This window comes from Nelumbo nucifera, chromosome 2, assembly GCF_055504915.1.
Source record: "Nelumbo nucifera cultivar China Antique chromosome 2, China Antique-T2T, whole genome shotgun sequence".
Classification (NCBI taxonomy): Eukaryota; Viridiplantae; Streptophyta; class Magnoliopsida; order Proteales; family Nelumbonaceae; genus Nelumbo; species Nelumbo nucifera.
In genome coordinates this window covers 16,841,266-16,862,836 of record NC_142650.1, presented here as the reverse complement: position 1 = coordinate 16,862,836, position 21,571 = coordinate 16,841,266, and the positions used below count along the sequence as shown (strand labels likewise).

General features: G+C 36.4%; 2 protein-coding genes and 1 long non-coding RNA gene across 6 annotated transcripts in view; all 3 read left to right on the top strand.

Annotated features, from left to right (window-relative positions):
• Positions 1 to 1,838: 1,838 nt before the first annotated feature.
• LOC104597016 (uncharacterized) lies at positions 1,839 to 5,230 on the top strand. Of its 2 annotated transcripts, none has more exons than XM_088897448.1 (2): positions 1,839 to 2,685; positions 4,606 to 5,230. In XM_088897448.1, exon 1 carries the CDS (start codon positions 2,331 to 2,333, stop codon positions 2,667 to 2,669), a length of 339 nt encoding a protein of 112 aa, XP_088753574.1. In that variant the 5' UTR covers positions 1,839 to 2,330; the 3' UTR covers positions 2,670 to 2,685; positions 4,606 to 5,230. The 2 variants fall into 2 exon arrangements, with proteins under 2 accessions (XP_088753574.1, XP_010256686.1); XM_010258384.3 differs by having other exon boundaries at positions 4,602 to 5,230.
• A 6,331-nt stretch (positions 5,231 to 11,561) lies between these two features.
• LOC148801956 (uncharacterized) lies at positions 11,562 to 13,504 on the top strand. 2 transcript variants are annotated; one of them, XR_016082263.1, is made up of 2 exons: positions 11,562 to 11,702; positions 11,996 to 13,504. It is a non-coding gene; the product is annotated as an uncharacterized LOC148801956 (long non-coding RNA). The 2 variants fall into 2 exon arrangements; XR_016082262.1 differs by having other exon boundaries at positions 11,563 to 11,702; positions 11,914 to 13,504.
• A 6,228-nt stretch (positions 13,505 to 19,732) lies between these two features.
• Positions 19,733 to 21,571, top strand: part of LOC104597017 (RNA helicase, ATP-dependent, SK12/DOB1 protein) — a 67,269-nt gene continuing 65,430 nt past the window's right edge. The window contains exons 1-3 of one of the 2 annotated variants that reach the window (XM_088898108.1): positions 19,733 to 20,192; positions 20,911 to 21,168; positions 21,284 to 21,544. In XM_088898108.1, coding sequence (XP_088754234.1) covers positions 20,049 to 20,192; positions 20,911 to 21,168; positions 21,284 to 21,544 — 663 coding nt within the window. In that variant the 5' untranslated portion in view covers positions 19,733 to 20,048. The remainder of the gene's footprint in view (positions 20,193 to 20,910; positions 21,169 to 21,283; positions 21,545 to 21,571) is intronic. The other variant, XM_010258385.3, reaches the window with a different exon arrangement.

Sequence of the window (21,571 nt, the reverse complement as noted above, 5' to 3'; positions counted from 1 at the left end):
AGATGGAGTCGTCAGAGGCAGAAACGACGTTTTTTTCTCAATGAATCCAAACACACCACCTCACTTCACCACCAACGAAAATGGCTGACTGTGAAAGTTTCCCTTCACCACCAATGGTGGGCTTACCGATGCCCACTAAATCCAACACCCCAACTCGCTTCAACGCCGCCACCTCCTGCCCCATTCGAGCACCAATGCACAACGCTTTCGAGTTGTTCCCAAGCAGCTTCTTGCGTTTCAGATCTTCGAAAAAATTACTGAACACATCAATCTTGCGATCCCAATCTCTGGTCGTCCATATTTTTCTCAGTTTGGGATAACGTCTTGTCGAGTTGGTGTTGTATGTATGCGTATACCCAAGCAAATTCTAAGGTCACCGCTCGAAGATGGAGTTGTCAAAGGCGGAAGCGGCATTTTCAAAGCAGCTGTATCATGTTCTGGCCTCTTCTCTCTCATTTGGACTCGGTAAACCCAACTTCGGCTCGCTAACGCCTCTAAAATGGCTGAAACGGCTCGGTTTGTCTGTGCCACTGTTCCACTTATACTGATCATCGCTAATACTGATACAAGTGGTGGCAAAACTCTCAATGTTCGAAGGACTGCCCATGACTTATTTGCACCGCCACAGCTGCAACTTTCAACAATGACAGTAAATAATAAAGGTATTTTAAGAATTTTAAAATAATTAATACTTACGTGATGTTACGAAGTGTGATTTAAAATTAGTTGTAATGGAGATTTTAGATAATTGTCACAAAACTTAAGAATAAACAATAAGAGTACATTTTGTCAATTTCGTGAATATTAGGGATAGTTTAAGAAATTTACCCAAATATTAACAGAAGGCATGTGCTATGCACGTGTATCTAATGTGAAAATATATATAATAACAAAAATTATTAATGTGAAAGGTATTTGTTAAAAATAAGACCAAGATGAAATTATGAAATTTTATTTTTTCATAATCTTACCATACAAAGATTATTGCAACTTAAAAAAAAATTGATGATTACATGGTAATTATTTTAATAAAAAAATATCACCAATATAAAAAAATTAACAAAATCTAAAGAGTATATAATCAATTTCGTTATATTAAAAAATAATGTTATAATAAAGTAAAAATAAAATGTAATAATGAGTGAGATAGATAAATAAATAAATTTATTTATTATTGGGACAGGATTCATACAAGCTATACTACCAATAATAATAATTTGCTAGTAAATTATTTATAAATAGTTAAATAATTTAGCAAATTAAATAAATAAAATTTTATGAATATTTTATTTAATCTAATAAAACAAATAAATGAATAAATCAAAATTTATTATGGTAGGATTAGTACAAACTATCCCAAACCAAACCGCCCATTGACAACCCTAAATATTGGAGTAAAGTAAATTATTTTAAATAAATAAATTAGTAAATCAAATAAATAATAATTAATTTATTTTAATAAATAAATAAATAAGCAAATAAAATTTTATTTTAACGGAACAAGTACTTATAAAATGGAAAATAGTATAAATAAAGAATATATTATAGATATATGAAATTTGGGCCAAAGGGAATGGACATAAAACGGTATCTTTTATATGTAGAGATAAATATATGATTTAAACATTCACAGGAGAATTTTTTAACTGAATCCAGATTCCAGAATGCTATAAGTGCTGGAATCTAATCGTTTGAAAGTTCATAGTAGTGTCACAAATGAAAAATGGGAGTTTAAGTGGCAATATTAATTACAGATTTACAGGGTGGCAGTTTTTGCAATTTACTGTTTTCTTTATTTTTGTATTTTATATTTTTCTAAACCACCGACTAGATACCAATACCATCAATTCTCTCCGGTCTCCACCACATATGATAAAATCCATTGTGTTAGCGGAAGAACTCTGACTGACCTACTTCCGTATATTCGCCGGCGCAAAATCTCACCCCCTAGAGTCTTCTTACCAACCATAAAATAGCGAAAATGAATTAGAGAAAGAAAAACCCAACTCGAGTTTGGATTTTATTCATTCTTCCTATCCCTTTTCTTTTTGCTCGGCTCTTCCCATCCATTTACAGGATCGCGTCTGCTTGATATTAATCAGACCAAAAAATCTCTGGGTTTCGTCCATTAATGATTAAACAGAGTCTGCAAATCCGTTATCACTCAGGGTTGTATCTCCTCAGACGGTCAAGCCCATCCAGGAAATTCGTTCGCAGTAGGACGACATCTAAATCCGGCTAGGAATTCCGGGTTCCTTTCTGATTAGGTTTTTCGAGGAGACCCAGCAACCAAGACTTGAGATTACCGTTTTCCTTAAGGAGGAATAGATATGAATTTCAGAAGCTTGGAAGAGTTCTGGCCCTTCTATGTCAACCAACACTCGAAACCATCGACGAGGCGTTGGCATTTTATTGGCACGCTTACGGCTCTTCTCTTCTTGATTTGCTCAATCCTCTTCAACTGGTGGTTTCTGTTCTTTGTGCCATTCTTTGGCTATGGCTTTGCTTGGTATAGCCATTTCTTCGTCGAGGGTAACCTTCCGGCGACATTCGGGCATCCCTTTTGGTCTCTTTTATGCGATTTCAAGATGTTTGGGTTGATGCTCACCGGGCAGATGGACAGGGAGATCAAGAGGCTTGGAAAGAGGCCGGTATTGCAGGCCTTTTGATCCTCTTGTTGTGTGGGTAAGAGATCCTTCAACCGATTGTTTCAAATACTCTTTTGCTATTTTGTATCCGGGAATGCTTTTAGCTGTATTAGAACTCTATATTGGTTCAGGTTTCCTTCTTTTCCAGATGACTTTGTATTCTTGTATATGTTGGATGTGTAGTACTAAGCTTAAGCTACATGACAGAATGTACAGACTATTTAGTACAATTATTCTGGGTCAGATTTATTCCCTTTTAGAACGTTTGTTTTAATTTGTTCAGAATTGTGGTTGTAGCCTGTTGCATCACGGTTACTGCAAACTTTTTATATATGGACATGTGTTTGCTGGATTGGAGGAAAATCAAATCAAGTGATTAGATAATGTTGAAGTTGGTTCTTTGCCCTTGTGTTATGAACCAAGTTGCACTTAAGTCCTTCATGCCAAATTCAGGATGTCTATTGCTTGTTTTTAATTTTGTATTTGAACTTTTTTTTTTTCCTTCTTGTATGCTTTTGTAGTTTTAGGTGGACATTTATATTATCACAATCAAGGCAATTCTAGACAAAGGTGGGCTTTATATGTATTATTATTGTTTTTGTCTTTCTGGGTTCAGTATTCTGTTGGGAATTGTTCTGGTTATAAACCAGGTTGCTGTATAAACTTAAAGGTTAACTTTTTAATTTATGAAAATGGTAGTAGAACTGCTTTTATAACTTACATTCTGTCTGTTCTATGTGCCCTGATGTTCCCCATGAACAAGTGAGTTTTGATGAGTGGTACTGTGTTAAAAATGTACCTAAAATGGGAAATCTCCTTTGTGTGGGAAAAGCAACCTACTATGTTTGGAAGGGGTAAGGGTGGCAAATGGATGGGTTGGGTTGGATATAGGTTGAAGGCCAACCCATCCACCAATCACCAACATCCATTGATGACCCATATATTTTGTATGTACATGGGTTCCAACCCAATCTAACCCACTCATTTTGACCCATATATTTTGTATGTACATGAGTTCCAACCCAATCTAACCCACTCATTTTGACCCATTCAAATGTTTAAAGGGGTATTTACTAAACACCTCTTTAGTTTCAAATATTTGCTAAAACCTACCCTATAGTTTGCATTTTACTAAAACACGTCCTATAGTTTGCAACCAATTTGCTTAATCAACCTTCTATTAATAACCATTTGTATTGCCATATGGGAATGTTCATGTAACTACCTAAACTGAGTGGGAAATGTTTAAGGGCATGGGTTCATGGTTTATTCCAAAAGTACCCCCATCATTCCATATCAAACTTTTAGAAAGAAACCCTCTCCCGACAACAGAACTTGGTTGGAGAAGACATTGTATGTGTGTATGATATAAGAGAGACGTCAATCATGGTAACCTTCTTCACACAATCCGTGTTTATAGGCTACAGTTGGCTTGCATCAATTAGAACGATAACCTTGTTATGATGTCTTTTCTTCATCTTTTTGTTGATGTGGTAAGAGATTGTTACATTTACCAGGGGCAAGAATTGTATTTCCATTCTTTTATTTTCTTTTGATTAATTTTGTTTGAACATATGTTAGGGTTAAAACTGCTATTTTCCACTTTTGTCTAACAGTAGGTTGATTTAGTAATCAGTTGTAAACTATAGGGGGTGTTTTTGTAAAATGCAAACTAAAGAGTAGGTTTTAGTAAGTACTTGAAACTACTAGGGGTATTTTAGTAAATGATCATATTTAAAACTATGTACATAAATCCTTGTTGAGAAAAAAAAAATCCTTGGGTTTTTCCTATGTTGCTACGTTTTCCTACTTGGCTGGTTCAAGACAAGTGGGAAAGTTGAGATTCAGTAAATAGAGAGAGAGAGAGAGAGAGAGAGAGAACTTCTTTCATGTAATTAGCCCAAATGGATACCCATAACCCAACCTAACCATTTTTATTTGTGGGTGGGTCAGGTAGGTTGGATCAGAAATTGCCACCCCTAAATGGAAGATTTGTAAGGAGAAGTGGAGGACTAAGATAAGAATGACTGGGAAATCCTTGGAGTTTGACCAGATTAATTTGTCATTACAATTTGATGGATGAATTGTCTTCTTAATCACATTCTGTTAATTTTCTAGGTTTCTTGACAGGGATATTTATGATTTTGAATCAGGGAAGTTATTTCTAGCTCATTGTTTAATTTTCTCAATTAAGAGAATCTGCTTGAATAGTGTCTGGTTTGCACATATATAACTTTTTTGACTAAATTGTATTAGAGAAGCAAAAGAACGTAGATGCAATCTTTGTATTATTATTTTTTTTGGGGGTGGGGGGAGGGGAACAAATTGCATCTTTGTATTTTTCATGTTTGCAGCTGGCGCATTGCAGTACTGTTTATTATATTTTTCGCATGGGGGCAGACTTGTAGTTCTTAGTTCTTGAAAGAGTCACCAGATTATCAATTTGGTGTCATAAACCATTTTCCATTTATTGAGCGCCATTTGATGTTTTGAAGGAGCATTATCTTCTTTAGTGATGATATTGTACAAAGAATTTTGAGGTGTAAGAATAACAAATTCTAAGGGATTTGATATTTGATAGCCACTGCTTGGTAGAGCCACTCTGAAAAAACCTCTGAATGGATGGAAAGCACCTCAAGTAGCATTGCCAAGATAAAATCATGGTGTGATATTTTAGGCTGTCTCTGTTTTGAAAGAAAAGGTAGGGAAACCTATACAATTAGAGCCTTAGGCTGAGTTTGGAAACTGGAAAGAGTAGAAATACAAATATGTATAGTGCAAATTCATTCAAAATAATACAAAATACAAGATTTTGCACTCTACATATTTGTATGTGTACTCCTTCCAAACTGAGCCTTAGTGTTGAGTTCTGATATGTACAATTCTACTGTTAGGAAAATATGCCGTGGAAAAAAAACTGGGCTCGGTAATAATATTTCAATCTCTGAACGAAATATTGCCAAAGCTATTTTCAGTTATTACTGAGAGGTTGTTTGACAACACAGTTCTGTTTTTGAAAATAAAAAAACGACTGCCATATCAGCAATATCCAATGAAAATAACTACCACATTAACAAAATTATCTTGTTTTCTAAAAATAAAAACAATTGCCACATCATTAAAATCTAAAAAAACAACTATCACATCAGACATGGCAATTGTTTTCTATTTTCACTACCAAAACCATATTGTCAAATACCCCCTTAAAGCTTAATACATAATTGACTGAAAATTATCTATTATGCATGGTTTATCCTTACTTGGGTTTAATATTTACAAGCAAGGTTCAAAGTATGACACGTGTCGTTGTGGGACCCCTCCGATACGCTCCTATAGTAGGTATATCGGGGTTTGACCGGTTTAGAGGGTGGAGGAGTCTTAAACTGGCCCCCTGAACCGGTTGCGAAAAAAATCAATAAAATACTATCGATTTACCCGATACGCCCCTACTGGCATATTGGGCGTATTGATATTTTGAACCTTACTTACAAGTAACATGTGTGTGGTTTTTACCAATACCTTAAATAAAGCTATGACTAGTTGACTACTACCCAAAAGTTCATATGCGGATGAAAATAACCTTGGATATTGTTTTTTTTTTACAATATAATATATAAAAATGGATTTTTTTCAAAAAGAAAGATATTGTTAAAAGAAGATAATGGCACATAATCTACCAGCAAATCCAAAACATGAATTTAATAATTCCATTTTCACTCATATGTCATCTTCACTATCATCATCACCGTCTTGTTCTAAGCCTTGTCTCAATTGTATGGACTTGTTTCTGTAACTGTGAGCCATGAGCGCCAAGTATGTCTTACTACTTAAACCCCCGTTCAACTTGTGACAATCATACAGATCACTAAAAATTAAAAAACACTATAACATTGGACATATATTGGTCGATTGAAACAACTTTTTGACACGATTTCAGTTCCAAACATAATTACTCAAACCGCTTGACTTGATGCATTGATTGATACAAAGAACAGCACGAATGAACAAAGTGCATATTGGCATGAAATATCAAGGATTGGTGGTCGACCGGTTGTGTTTTCAGTGAATCAAATTCCCGGTTCAACTAGAAAAATAGCTAAGCCACGCCCAAAAAAAAAAAAAAGGTATTGCGCAGCTCATTTCTTCTCGAAAATTAGAGGATCCTATTCTCTTTTCCAAAACTTAATGGAGGATAGATATATATACCCATAAAATTATTGTGGCTAGATAGAGACCAATTTCCTGATTGATGCCGTGCATGCAAAAACTCCTATTAGATAGGGGTGAGAAAAAAAAACCAAAGACCGAATCGATTGACGGAACCAGTCGCTTTGGTGTTTTTAAAAAACTGAAGGTATCGAATCGGTTTTGGTTAACCAATTCAGAAAATCAACGGTTAATCGAATCAATCGGTATATATATATTTTTATATATATTTATGTATATTACATAATTTTTATATATTATATATTAAAAAATATGTATTATATATAAATATATATTTATACTTTTTTATTATATAATTATATATTTTTATAATATATATTGTAAAAATTAAAAAATCAAAAAACCGATGAACCGAACCGATGGTTAACCAAACCGGTCAACCAGTTAATCGATAGATTTTAGTTTGGTTTTAGTTACTGGTTTTCCAAAAACCGGTACTACTGGTTTAGTTATAAAATGAGCCCCACAGTTTAGTTAACCGAATCGTGAGCACCCCTACTATAAGATGCATGGTTTTAAAAACATGACCCAGAAATGGAACCGTTCTGGTCAGCGGTTTCTGGTTTGACAGTTTGATCATTCGGTTTGAATGGATAGCCTGTTTTGATAAAAATTAAAAATAATAAACAGCCAAAACCGTTGAATGGGTCAATGGGTCGACCGTCCAGGTCAACGAGTCATTGACTAATTCAACGGTTTTTGGTCAATTATTGGATTTGGGGTAAAAGGGAACTGGTTGCCTTGACAGTTCCTAGACTGAACGGTGGTCCGTTCATCCGGGTCAACAGTAGTTCAAAAACCATGATTAGATGATTTATTGTGATTTGTGCCCATAAAGCATCCTAACAATCTATCATAAGGATAGACAATCGAACGAGCTAGAAAGAACAAGATTACCATCCCATCATTGGGGAGTATGCTCGATACATATCGAGTGCTTTACGATATACCTATTCACAAGGATTTTGAGATTTATCTTTTTAATAAAAAAAATATAGTTAAAAATATGTCCAAAAACTAAATATAAAATATATATATATATATATATATATATATATATATATATATAAAAACATGCATTATTTAAAATGGTGATACACATGAGCGTGGCGATATTTTGAACCTTGGCTAAAAGCGATGGCTGTGTGGCAAGCTGCATAAATCATGATAATTCCTCGTTCCAATCATAAAATATACCGGGTTTACGATCATTTAAATCTCTCTTGGCCCTATGCATTTTATAACTGGTGCGGAGTGCTATATTAGTTTCACAGCCTGTTAAAACAGCTAATACATTCAATACATTCAGCTAATCCAATTTCATCGTAAGGAGTGCTGTCCAGACAAGATCTCGGGAAATCAAAGTGCTCACAATAATCTGCCTCTGGTTCTCTTGACAATCTATGCGCTATAATTGCTTGCATGAAGGATGAAGGTTGGGTTTGTCTCAAGTTTTAACTGAAGTGGGTGTTTGGTATTGCTGTTTTTGAGTTTAAGCCATTATGGTGTAAAACGGTCACATGGTACCCGATTGTTGTGTTTTAGTTGCAGTCCTAGATTGATGGTGACTTGGTTGCTTGATGCAGTAGAGACGTAAGATCAAATCCCACTGCCACTATGTTCTTTTCAGTTGAAATCTATTTGGTTCAACGTCTAACAGTATAAATTGACTTGGTCATTGCCAGTTTGCCACAATGTCAATGAAAATTTGGGCTTCTCAAGTGGGTGTATTCACATAACCCCATGCCTTCTGTTGTGTTTCAGCTTCACTCCAAATATTTTATTCCAAAAAGTTATATATAATCATTGAGGTGTAAACAAGGTTCAAAGCATCGATACGATATGTAAATTGACAGTATCGTGTCGATATTTTGAAACGGTCTATTTTTTTTTAGTTTTTTTTTCAAATTTTAGTTTTTTGGAAAGCTAAAAACATATTTTTTATTATTAAAAAAAGTCGGGGTTTCAAAACGCCTAACCATATCTTTTTCAAAAGATACGGGACATATCGTATCGATATTTTAAACCATAGATCTTACGGATGTGGTAGTGTCCAAACAGGATGGCATAGTGGAGTCATGCCCCCCTCTCCCCATGCCATGAAAATCCCCACATTATTCATTTAAATCCCACTTATATTTTGGGAGATCACATCTCCTCCCCATAAGGGGCCACCTCACAATACATCCCTGCCATGTAGTGGGAACATCTCCCAATGATGATATTCTGATACTATCATTAGGAGATGTTCTCAATACATGACAGGGATGTTCTGTGGGGTGCTGTGGGACAACCCCTAGTGGGAAGGAGATGTGAATTCATATTTTGGCCTCTTAAGGTGTATTACCTTTTTAAGTTTTGGTCCCCTTAATAAAAAAAATCTTAAATCCGCCTTTGCGTCCAAACCACATGCAAAACACCTCATTGTCCAGCAAAGAGAAAGTCCAGACATGGGGATGCCATCGAGCCTAAATTTAACCTGTTTGCATTTGTATGTAGCCTTTGGGCATGTATGCTCGTGGTAAATTTCCAAACTTATGGATGAAAAGAGTACTGCTGAGTAATAACAAATTTGTGTAGTTATTATATTTTTCAACTAGTTAAGTTTAAGGTTTAAAGTATCGATACGTAAGCATCATGTAGACATTCTGTAAGGAATATCGTATTTGATTGAGCAAATTTAATTTCAATTGGTTGTAGCACCTTGTTGGTGTTCCCCCAATGGCGGTCTTTCCACTTTGGTTGTCTAATGTAATGAGTCCTGATTTCCTGCACTCGGAATTGTGTATGTCAAGGTGTACTTTCATTCATTTGATGACCCTGATAATGTCTTCTGTTAGTGTCTTATTTTTATATGTTAAAATAAAAAACCTAAAATGTAAATGAAAATAATTTGAATTATCTGGCGATGGTGGAAAAAGAAAACATCTATGCGAAAAATAAGCAAGAACTTAAGATTAAAAAAAATTTAAAGCAAGGAGTTCTATTGATGAATGGCATAAGAAAAAATTCTTCTTCTTCTTCCCACTTTTACAGGGACGCCACATCAGTGTATTTTCAAGAAGAATCCTTATTCTTCTCTCTTGAATACCCAATTTTAACAAAGTTTCAATTTCAGCAAGGTGCAGCTACACCAAGTATTGCCAACAATGTGAAATTTCTGCAATATCTCAAGCCATTGTTCAACAATATCAACTTAAATTAGATCTCAAACCATTATTAAACACCATAAATATTGCTTGTAACCCTTAAAATAGTTGGCTCCTCTAACTCTTAAAATAGAAGAATATTACTTGCTTGTAACTCATCCTTGACTAAAGCTATAAGAAATTAGCTTCAAACAACATGAGACTTGTAACTTTAGCTAAAGGTTGAGGACAAAAACAAGATTCTATTTGTATATGACTCTCACTTTTTGATTGAAGATTTGAGAAAAAATCAATTTTTATTTATAAAACTTATGCTCTGAAATTGCAATCTTTAATGGCCTCTGCCCCTGATTGAAGCGTGAAAAAGAAAGAGATTTAAAATCGTTAATGGCATGTATCGAATTCTAGAGTTTGGTGGAGTTTCCCTATTTCCTTTGAGTCCAAATTCTTGAAGACTCAACCTGAGTTCCCCTTCTATTTTACTGTCTTGTTTTTTCTTAAAAAAAAAAATGCATCATATGAACATAATGGGAAAACTTGCCGTTTAGTTCTACCACACACGCAAACCGGTTGTCCATGCGAACTGTGTGATGTGTTAAATTATGATTGGAAGTGCATCCCAACACACACCATTCTAAGTGCAGGAGATCCGGTTTCCAATGTGATGGCTAGCGGTGCCTACTTGTTTAAAATTATAACCAACCAAAACATCTCACTTTTCCTAATTTCTAATGCAATGATACAATTACAAATGTTGAGACTAGACTTGTTCATGGGATGGATTTAGGTTTGGCTTTTGTCAAAATTTGAATTGGCCCGGCCTGAAGCCCAAGCCCGATACATTAGAAAATCAGCCTGAATCCCGGCCTATAAACAGGTCTAATTGAAACTTAAAACATCATGATACCAAATACCATGCCAGTGATTTGTCTCTTTGGCTGAATTTGAAAATAATACAAATGCAAATATGTATTATACAAGCACATACAAAATAATGCAAAATATAAGGTTTTTCACTCTACATATTTGCACTTGTACTCTTTCAAAGTGAGCCTTTGGGGCAATTTCTCAGCGGATGCGGTTATTTGTGGTGGTTGCTATGTTTTTGCTGCAGTGTTTGCGGCTCCTTTGGGGCTTTGTTGTCTCTCTTAAATTGTGTTATTACCACCCATTTGAGTTTTTCATGCGGGAGTATCTATTGCCACTTGTCTCTTAGCTTTGGTGGATGGAGATGTGTTGGAATGGTCATTTTGTTAGTAATTCTTACTTTATCATTTGTTGGGTACGAAAAGCTTTTCCCTTCTTATTTTGTCCACTACTACTGTCTATTTTATTCTTTCTAATAAGTTGCATATGAGCCTTCTTGCTTGGCACTATTGCCAATTCTCTGCATATGTACAAGGGGTTCGCATCCGCCCCCCACAGAGTTGCCCCCAAATACTTCCCACGCGTTGTGAGCGCGCCACGTGTCCGCCCACACGCGAAATAAAGAGACTTATGCGGAGCTTATAAGACGGCCGTTAGTTCCGCCCCGTTAGCTCCTTCTCGCCCAAAAGGGCATCATCCCCTTATCCTCTTTCTCCAATTTCGGACCTGAAACTCTCTACCTTCCGTAATCCGCCGGAGATTGCTCTCTTCGAGTTCCGCCGATCAACGCTGATGACCGTTCCGGCAGGCGGTAAGTATCCCTTGACTTTCCGTAATCCGTTCTCTTTCTCCAATTTCAGACCTGAAACCCTCCACCTTCCGTAACTCTACATCTATGTTTGATGTCTATGAGACGACTGAAACTGCATGTACACACTAGTGTGATTTCATGCTTTTATATACTTCAGTCAATCCACTTGGGATGCTGCTGCTAATTATTTATTGGGATACACAAACGTTAGATTAATCGTCTTCAAGCAAGTAAGGACAGTTACAGTCAGCATCCGCACCTTCAGTCTCCTCACTGTCTCTCGGTTTTCGCAGTGAAGGGCGGCCTTGATCTTCTGCACCGTGCAAGATATGAGGTTGTTGACGGTCTCAACCGATTCCACGGTGAGCTTAGCCGTCGGCAGATTATTGACTAGTATCTGAAACGTCATCGTCACAGTCCGGTTTTCAAACATTTGGCATGCATGTGGAGTAATCCGGCAGAGAAGCGCCATTAACTCAGAGATGTCTTTGCTAACAGGTGCGGGTCTGCGGCGACTGAATCTTGATCTTCTCTATAGAAGCAGAGAGGATCAAGATCTTACAGTTTGACGGATCCCATTAGGGAAATACCACTTCCAAAAATACTTTCAAAGGAAATGCCAGTTGAACCTTTATTCAGACTTCAAGAGTGTTCAGACATCAGATTACTCCACATGCATGCCAAATGTTTGAAGCAGGTGCAGAGAGAGAGTTCTCAATCCACATGGTGCTTCTTGGCCGGCGGAACTCGACCGGGTTAATTTCCGGTGGGTGGGTTACGAAAGGGCAATGGTTTCAGGGGTTTCAGTTCGAAGTGAATGGAGAACTGGGAGAAGAAACCCTTTGGGCAAGAGAGGAATTAACGGGGGAGCCTGAAACGGCGTCAAATTGATTTCGCACGCGTCTCGCCTAGTGCGCGTGTTTCATGACACGCGTCGCGTTTCGGTTTTGTGGGACGTTTTTAGGGGTAATTAAAAAAATCATGTTAGCGAACAAAGTGGTTGCGTTGTGTCTTGTGTCCATTCAAGTCGTACAATATTGCCATTTGGTATTTTCCCAAGTATACACAACGCATGATTAGGCTTCTTAGCAATGTTCAAAATTTCGATATGTATCCGGCCATATCGTATTGGTGGCCTCCCCTACGGGGTGTTTTGGGGTTTAACCCTGTGCAGGGGTAGAGAGGTTTTAAACCAATTCCTCTGAATTAGATTTTAAAAAAAAAATAACAAAAAAAGGAGAGTGAGCATTGCTACAATCCTATTGGCGTATCAAGTTGTATATGTGCTGAAGCATAAGACTTTTTTGGAGATTTTTCCACCAATAGTCTAGTTTGGATGTCCTAATCACAAAATTTTCCTACATCGGTACCAAATAGACACTGCCATTATATATTGGAACATCTCCCCATTCATGACAATGGATATATTTTCCAATGCATGTATGATGTGTCCTAGGGATAGGGATGTGGGAAGAGTATGTAGGCAGAACCATAGAAGATTTGAACCCCCAATAATAATCATTTAAACTTTTGAAATTTTAATTTTAAAAATGCCGTAGGGTTTTTTACCATTGTTTAAATGTTATTATTGTTTTTTAAATTTATAAATAAGGATTGGAGAGTAGACATAGGCACTCCTTTGAGCCTCAAATTAAGTTGACACATGGAAACTTCTTGGATCATTTATAAATTTTCATTTATCTTTTTTTTTTTCCATTGTTGTGTTTGTTTGCGGTGTAATTTTATTTACAAAATTTCTAATGCATGGGCGTGCAAATGAAAAGAATGCCAGTTATGGTTTAGTTTAGTTTTGGGTTTTGATTTATTATGCTCCAGGATTTATTTCATTTCTCTTGTATTGCAATCAAACAAAATAAGGTAAACTTTGAAACAAAACAAGGCTACATTTGGTGATTAAGTGGTTGTTAAGATGAGTACTTGTTGCACAAATGCTTTTTAGAATTGCTTATTTTAACAACCTCTTATGGTTGTTTGGTGAACCAATTGCCAAATCATTTATTATGTTTTTAAGCACTTATTGGGGTGGGGATGATTGGTAAGCTACTTTACTCACAAGTACTTGTATTGACACAAATTACAGTTTTAGCCCTCACTTCATATAAAAAATAAAGAAAAATGCAATCACAAATCAATAATACATATAAACATTTAACTAAATATGAATCACAACAAAATATAAAAGACATCATAATTATACATATCAAAAATAAAGAAAAATGCAATTACAAATCAATAAAAATATAAACATTTAACTAATTATTCATACAAAAAAATCAAGAAAAAAATATGTAACCTACATATTTCAGCATATGTTTGCATCATTTTTAACAAGGAAATGAAAAAATATATACTCATGCATAGAAATCATCACACTAACAATGCAAAAAAAAAAACAAATATTTCGGATTTCTCACTTGAAAAATCTGAAAAAAAAAGAATCCAGAATATTGTAAATTAATCAACATAAAATAATTAACACAACCAATGAATCACAACAATATAATTTTTATCTATAAAATTCTAAAAAAAAGTTTGAGCAAAATATTGCAAGATAATCAACATATAATAACTAACACAACAAAAAAATGGTTTTAAGCAAAATATTGCACTAAAAATAATTATAAAGCAAAGACGAGGGAGAAGGATGACTGACCTGAGTGTTGCTGGCGATACATAGTGAGAATGCATGAACTCCAAAAAAAAAAGACAGATATGGTAAAGAGGGTTTCAGGCGTTTAAAACCCCAAAAAAAAAACAAAAAAAAAATCAAGAAAACATGTGGAAAATAAGTCCAAATGTGAAACCAACTCCCAAAACAAGTGCCGTTGTTGGTATGCTTGACCCTGTTCGAATGAGGAATAAGATGGTTTAAGGAGCTATAGGGGTATTCTAGTAATTTAAAAAAATTAAACAGGGACTGAATCGTCCCAAAATTTTTGAATGTTCACTTATTAACAAGTACTTAAAAAAGCAACTTGAGAGTTGCATTTTTAATAAACACTTATTTACTAAATAAGTACTTTTCAGTATTTTGTACTAAATACCCACAAGTGCTTATTTTACACTTAATGTGTGGTCCCAACACTTTTATTAAGTACTTATAAAAAGTACTTATTACAAGTGAAATCAAACAGGGCCTAAATCTGAATTTGCACCCAAATCATTTGCACCACCATAGTTTTGCATCGGTGCAAATAAATTTGTGCTGCAATCAAATGCACAAATACACAAATTTGTGCCACTAATCTGAACTATTTCAGTTTTAATCATCTATTTTAGATTTTTAGGTTTGTTTTTTTTTTATTTCATTTTGACTTGATTTAAGAAACTTAACATATTTTATCTAGATGAACTGGCTCACACCATTTATTATTTCATTTGAGATTTACAGTGTATGCTTATGTGATAAATTTGATTCTGGTTTCTTATTTAATTTATAAAACTAAATCATGTTTAATTTGCAATTAACAACCCATTTTATCTAAAAAATATGACCAACATCATATAAGGTTTTTATATTGATTATTTATTTAAGTTAGTCTCATATCTATTGTTTTTATCCATTTATTAGTTATTTAATATCTTTCATTCAATTAATCAAATCCCTTTTATCAATCCATTAATTTTTAATTCATTTATGTAATATTTATTTATGTTTTATTATTTAATGATTTAACTAATGTAATATTTGGCCATTTATGTAATATCTACCACTTTTCAATAAAGTGGAGTTAGCGGCAAATACCTTATAGAGTGGTAGTCATTGTGCTATGAGTAGATTTTTATTATGGGTTGTTTGTTTAGATGAGGAAAGCTAATTACATAGGTTGGTATGAGTTAGGAAATTGTTTTAAATTGATTGCTTTTTTATCATTGAGTTGATTGTACAATAAGGTGCCACTTGTTTAGATTAATCTATGCCACGGGGGGGAGGGGGGGTGTAAAGGATAAAACTAAATTATAGGCATGTATTATGCAAGTGGGCAAATAAGGGGTGGTTTGGCCCTCCAATGACCTAGCCACCACAGAACTATCAAGTGACACCTCAATGCCAGGTAAACATCAACTTCAAAAGCTCGTTAGGCATGTCGCACCCGCCTTGGTCTTCTCGACCCCACATTGGTAGGCCAACCTATGGTCGCCCTAAAGAGTACCAGGTTGGCATAAGAGGCGACTTGCCTTTGCCGACCTAGCTGTGGCCCAATTGGTGACTTGCATGATGTGACTGGTGACCTATTTCACGAGTGGGTTATCATTTCCAACTCTTTTGGGCTCACGTTGCCATGCCAACGGAACCGATCCCATCCCGCCTATTTCGGAGGGTAACCGGATAAGCATTATTGCTTTACGCAAAGTCCGCTTCCGGGCGTGAAACCACCTCCGAACTTGATGGGCTGGTGATTTCGAACGTGCTACATGAATTTCACAACAAGTTACGCCTATATAAAGGTGTCTCGATGATCAGAGAATGTGCACATGATTTATCTCTCACAACTTAAGTTCTCTTGCATTATAGCTCTCCAAAACATTATTCACTAAGTTAAGCATCTGAGTGCTCACCCCGAATAAAGCAACTCGGACACTCTGATATTGTTCTCTTACAGTTCGCCCAGGTGACCTTACCAACCCGACATCTGAGCTGTCTTCTAGTAGGGAGCACCAAATCACGCATCATCAAAACCAATACAAGTATTTACTTTATATAATATATAAATATGTATAGAATATAGATGCGAAGAAGATTGAAGGCTAAGTGTAAAGGATAAAACTAAATTATAGGCATGTATTATGCAAGTGGGCAAATAAGGGGTGGTTTGGCCCTCCAATGACCTAGCCACCACAGAACTATCAAGTGACACCTCAATGCCATGTAAACATCAACTTCAAAAGCTCGTTAGGCATGTCGCACCCGCCTTGGTCTCCTCGACCCCACATTGGTAGGCCAACCTATGGTCGCCCTAAAGAGTACCAGGTTGGCATAAGAGGCGACTTGCCTTTGCCGACCTAGCTGTGGCCCAATTGGTGACTTGCATGATGTGACTGGTGACCTATTTCACGAGTGGGTTATCATTTCCAACTCTTTTGGGCTCACGTTGCTATGCCAACGGAACCGATCCCATCCCGCCTATTTCGGAGGGTAACCGGATAAGCATTATTGCTTTACGCAAAGTCCGCTTCCGGGCATGAAACCACCTCCGAACTTGATGGGCTGGTGATTTCGAACGTGCTACATGAATTTCACAACAAGTTACGCCTATATAAAGGTGTCTCGATGATCAGAGAATGTGCACATGATTTATCTCTCACAACTTAAGTTCTCTTGCATTATAGCTCTCCAAAACATTATTCACTAAGTTAAGCATCTGAGTGCTCACCCCGAATAAAGTAACTCGGACACTCTGATATTGTTCTCTTACAGTTCGCCCAGGCGACCTTACCAACCCGACATCTGAGCTGTCTTCTAGTAGGGAGCACCAAATCACGCATCATCAAAACCAATACAAGTATTTACTTTATATAATATATAAATATGTATAGAATATAGATGCGAAGAAGATTGAAGGCTAAGTGTAAAGGATAAAACTAAATTATAGGCATGTATTATGCAAGTGGGCAAATAAGGGGTGGTTTGGCCCTCCAATGACCTAGCCACCACAGAACTATCAAGTGACACCTCAATGCCATGTAAACATCAACTTCAAAAGCTCGTTAGGCATGTCGCACCCGCCTTGGTCTCCTCGACCCCACATTGGTAGGCCAACCTATGGTCGCCCTAAAGAGTACCAGGTTGGCATAAGAGGCGACTTGCCTTTGCCGACCTAGCTGTGGCCCAATTGGTGACTTGCATGATGTGACTAGTGACCTATTTCACGAGTGGGTTATCATTTCCAACTCTTTTGGGCTCACGTTGCTATGCCAACGGAACCGATCCCATCCCGCCTATTTCGGAGGGTAACCGGATAAGCATTATTGCTTTACGCAAAGTCCGCTTCCGGGCGTGAAACCACCTCCGAACTTGATGGGCTAGTGATTTCGAACGTGCTACATGAATTTCACAACAAGTTACGCCTATATAAAGGTGTCTCGATGATCAGAGAATGTGCACATGATTTATCTCTCACAACTTAAGTTCTCTTGCATTATAGCTCTCCAAAACATTATTCACTAAGTTAAGCATCTGAGTGCTCACCCTGAATAAAGCAACTCGGACACTCTGATATTGTTCTCTTACAGTTCGCCCAAGCGACCTTACCAACCTGATATCTGAGCTGTCTTCTAGTAGGGAGCACAAAATCACGCATCATCAAAACCAATACAAGTATTTACTTTATATAATATATAAATATGTATAGAATATAGATGCGAAGAAGATTGAAGGCTAAAAATTGTTACATGTCACAAAAAATGCTGGATAATAAAGAAATAATATAACAAAAAACAAAACATAAATATTGAGATAGATAATTAATAAAACCATATAAAAACGGTACTTGTTTTTTTTTTTTTTTTGGTAATAGATTCGTTTGATCAAAATATTACATAGATTTTGAAATGAGCACGAGTATCCCAACGAATGACAAAACGAGCAAAGATATATAGATTAAAGTAGTGTATACATGTGCATAAAGTGAGAAGGCTATCCATTGCACCAAGAAATAGGGGTGAGCATATTTCGGTTAAATCAAAATTTCGGGTTTGGTGTTTTCGGATCAATTAGTTTGGGGATTCTGTTTTAAATGTTGGTTTATTAGAGTTCAATATTCGATTTTGATTATGGCATTTAGCAATTCGATTAACCGAATTTCTAGGGATAAAAGTATGTAAAAACTCAAAACTCCTTACAACTTCCCCTTTGAGACTCTCTGTTTTGCCGCCCAGGCGTCGGTGACCTTTTGGTTGGGTTTCATCTTTTGTCATCTACAATTAGTGAGCGGTGACATCAATTAATGTAGTGGTGGGCAGCAACTAGTGACCATCTAAGAATATGTTCCTTCTTTTTTTTTCCTGTTATTCTACAATGGTGAGCATCTGTGAATTTACAAGATTGCAATTGTGAATCCTTTTTTTGACGCACAAAAAATGCTTCATTGATTATAAAATAATTGTACATGATTGTGAGTAGTAAAATGATATGCTAGAGTAACTTCATCCTTACAAGCAAAGTAAGCAAAACGATGGGCCATTAGATTTAACTGTCTATTTACATGAATAAGTGAGAAGTATTGAAAACTAAGCAGTCCCCCAGCGAATCTGTTATACCCATGAACTTGGTCTGGTATAAATTGTGAAGAGATTAACAAATTTTTGACAATCAAAATACATTGTTATATCAACTATAGCGGCTGTTGAAACTGCTTCTAGACCACTAAGGCACTAAACTCCGCATCATAACTTTCTATGGCCCAACAACTTCTTGCTTCAGCTATTGTGAGATTTCTATGTACCGGTGTCTTGAAAAATGAAAGCTTGTCCTGCAGCGCCTGTGTTTGGGTCAAATGAGCAAGACTATAACAGTGAATCTCCAAGACTATAATATAATAGTGAGCAAGACTGAACTATTATTTCCCCCCCGCTTTTCAGGAGTTATTAAGTCAAATTTTTTGAAGTTACTATGTTTTGCATTTTGGTGGGATCAGTGAATGATCCACCTGTTTGAAGTTTGGTTTAATCGAAACAACCAAATTAATAAAAAATATTTCGATTCGATTAATCAAACATCGGTTTCGGTTTTCGATTCTACTAGTTCGGGTTTGGAAAGTTCGATTTGTTCGTCACCTACCAAGAAATATGGTTTTGAAAACCGAATTGGATTGAAGGGTTGGATCGTTTGACAATTGGTCATGGCTCTCTGAGTCTAGTTTGGATCCAAAACCAAAACCATTTGGCCGGGTTCGGATTTGACAGTAAAAGTAAAACCACTTGACCCGAAAATCGATGGCCAAAGATGTTTCATTTCTGGATAATTTTTTGAAAGTTGAAAACTTGAAACCATGCTTACAAGATCATGTGATTTATTGCAAATTTTAGGGTTTGAGCAAAAAGAGGAGACATGTTAGACGTAACATTGAAAAGTTGATGTGCATGGGAGTAGGCTTTGTAATTATATCCGAAAATTTGGGGGAAACAGCGAAATCTCCAACAGCTCAAACGCAGGTTTAAACATTGCTCTTTCGAGTTGCACCTGGTTCACAATGATATGCAACTTTTCCCGGTTCTCACTCAAAACCCCCGCGAACATGGAAGTCTTCCAAACAGAGTCCGCTACTGGGCATATTGCAGTTTCAGTGAACTAGAAAAAAAAAAAAAAGAAAACGAAAGAAGTAAATGCGATACATGGATCGGATAGTTGCAGCAAATGAGCTCGCTTTCAGAGTTGGATTTTCTGGTCACAGCGGACACCTCAGACTCGAGCCTCTCCCGCCGAACGAACGGGAGAATCCTCTTAAAGCTCTCCCTGATTTCATTATCGTCAGTGCTTCTTCCTTTGAACTGTTTCAGATTTTATTTTTGAATACATTTGATTCACGTAAATTTTCAAGTTTTGTCCTTTTTTTTTTTTAAATCCTGCTTTAGGGCTACTAGCCTACTAGCCTAAGCCCGTTAACCCTTGATTTTTTGAGTTATCATTAGAAGCTTATTTAATAATATTATCACGTTTCTGTTATTGTTAGTTGTGGTCCAAGGCTTCGGAACCGAATTCTACAGGTTGTTAGCGTTGCAATTTCAATTATTTTTTCCCGTTTGATGATAAATTGCGTTTTCTTAGCTTTTATTTTTTATACATTTGAAATAATTCTATGATTCCAGGATTTCATATTTGCTATTTTAGGTGTTGTAGGTTTCCCCTGACAATATCACTTGAAGCTTTGGTAAATTAACGACTGAGTATTTTTTTTTTCTGGGAATGAAATGATGTTTAGCTTGTTTGGACTTTGAAAAGTAAAACGACATACAGAAAACTTGAATTGGGCGTCTGAGGACTTGGTGCACTCGGGCAGCAAATTAGATTAAATTCTTTTTGTCCGACATGACATTATTTGTCTTATATTAATCCATAAATGTTCCCACGTCAAATGATTTCTTACATAACCGTCGCATTTTATCTCTGTAATAATAATATTCACGGTGCACATGACATCATCATCATCATCCTCATCTCCTCTACTGACTTTAATTCCATCTTTAGCCTCCAGCATTCCCACCGGAGACTACTGAATCTGTAAAGCAGTACCTGGAGGAGAAATATCTCTCACCAGAATTGGATCCCAATGAATTTTCTCCGGAAAAAGATGGAAGGCAGTGGGATATTGATTGGTTTGATAAGGCCAAAGTGCATTTGGAGCCCTCATTGCCACGGTCTGTGGTGGTTCCCACATGGGAATTGCCATTTAGACGCTCAAGGAAGGGAACTGCTCAAGAAATATGGGAACCCAATTCAGTGCAGGTTATATATCACATTCTTCTTGTGCTTTTGTGCAGTTCTTAGCCATTCAATCAATAGGCAGTTAAGAATTACAACATATTATTGTTGATTTATTTATTTATTGTATAATTTTCAGGTTGAGGTGTCAGAACTAATGGAAGGGACTCAAGATTCTGGGCCTTTGCCACGCATGCCTGGACCAGCAAAGGATTTTGTTAGAGGCAGCATCAACAACCGTCCTTTTCGTCCAGGAGGTTTACAGGATTCTCAATATTCAGAAAGGACACTTCCGGTGGGTGCATGCAATGGTGACTGGGTACGTGAAATTTTAGATGGTGGTCCTCCACAGGTCATTCCTCCAAGTTTTAAGAGAGGATTGGATCTTGGTGGTCTCAAGGTAATGCAGTTCAGTTTTAAAACATTT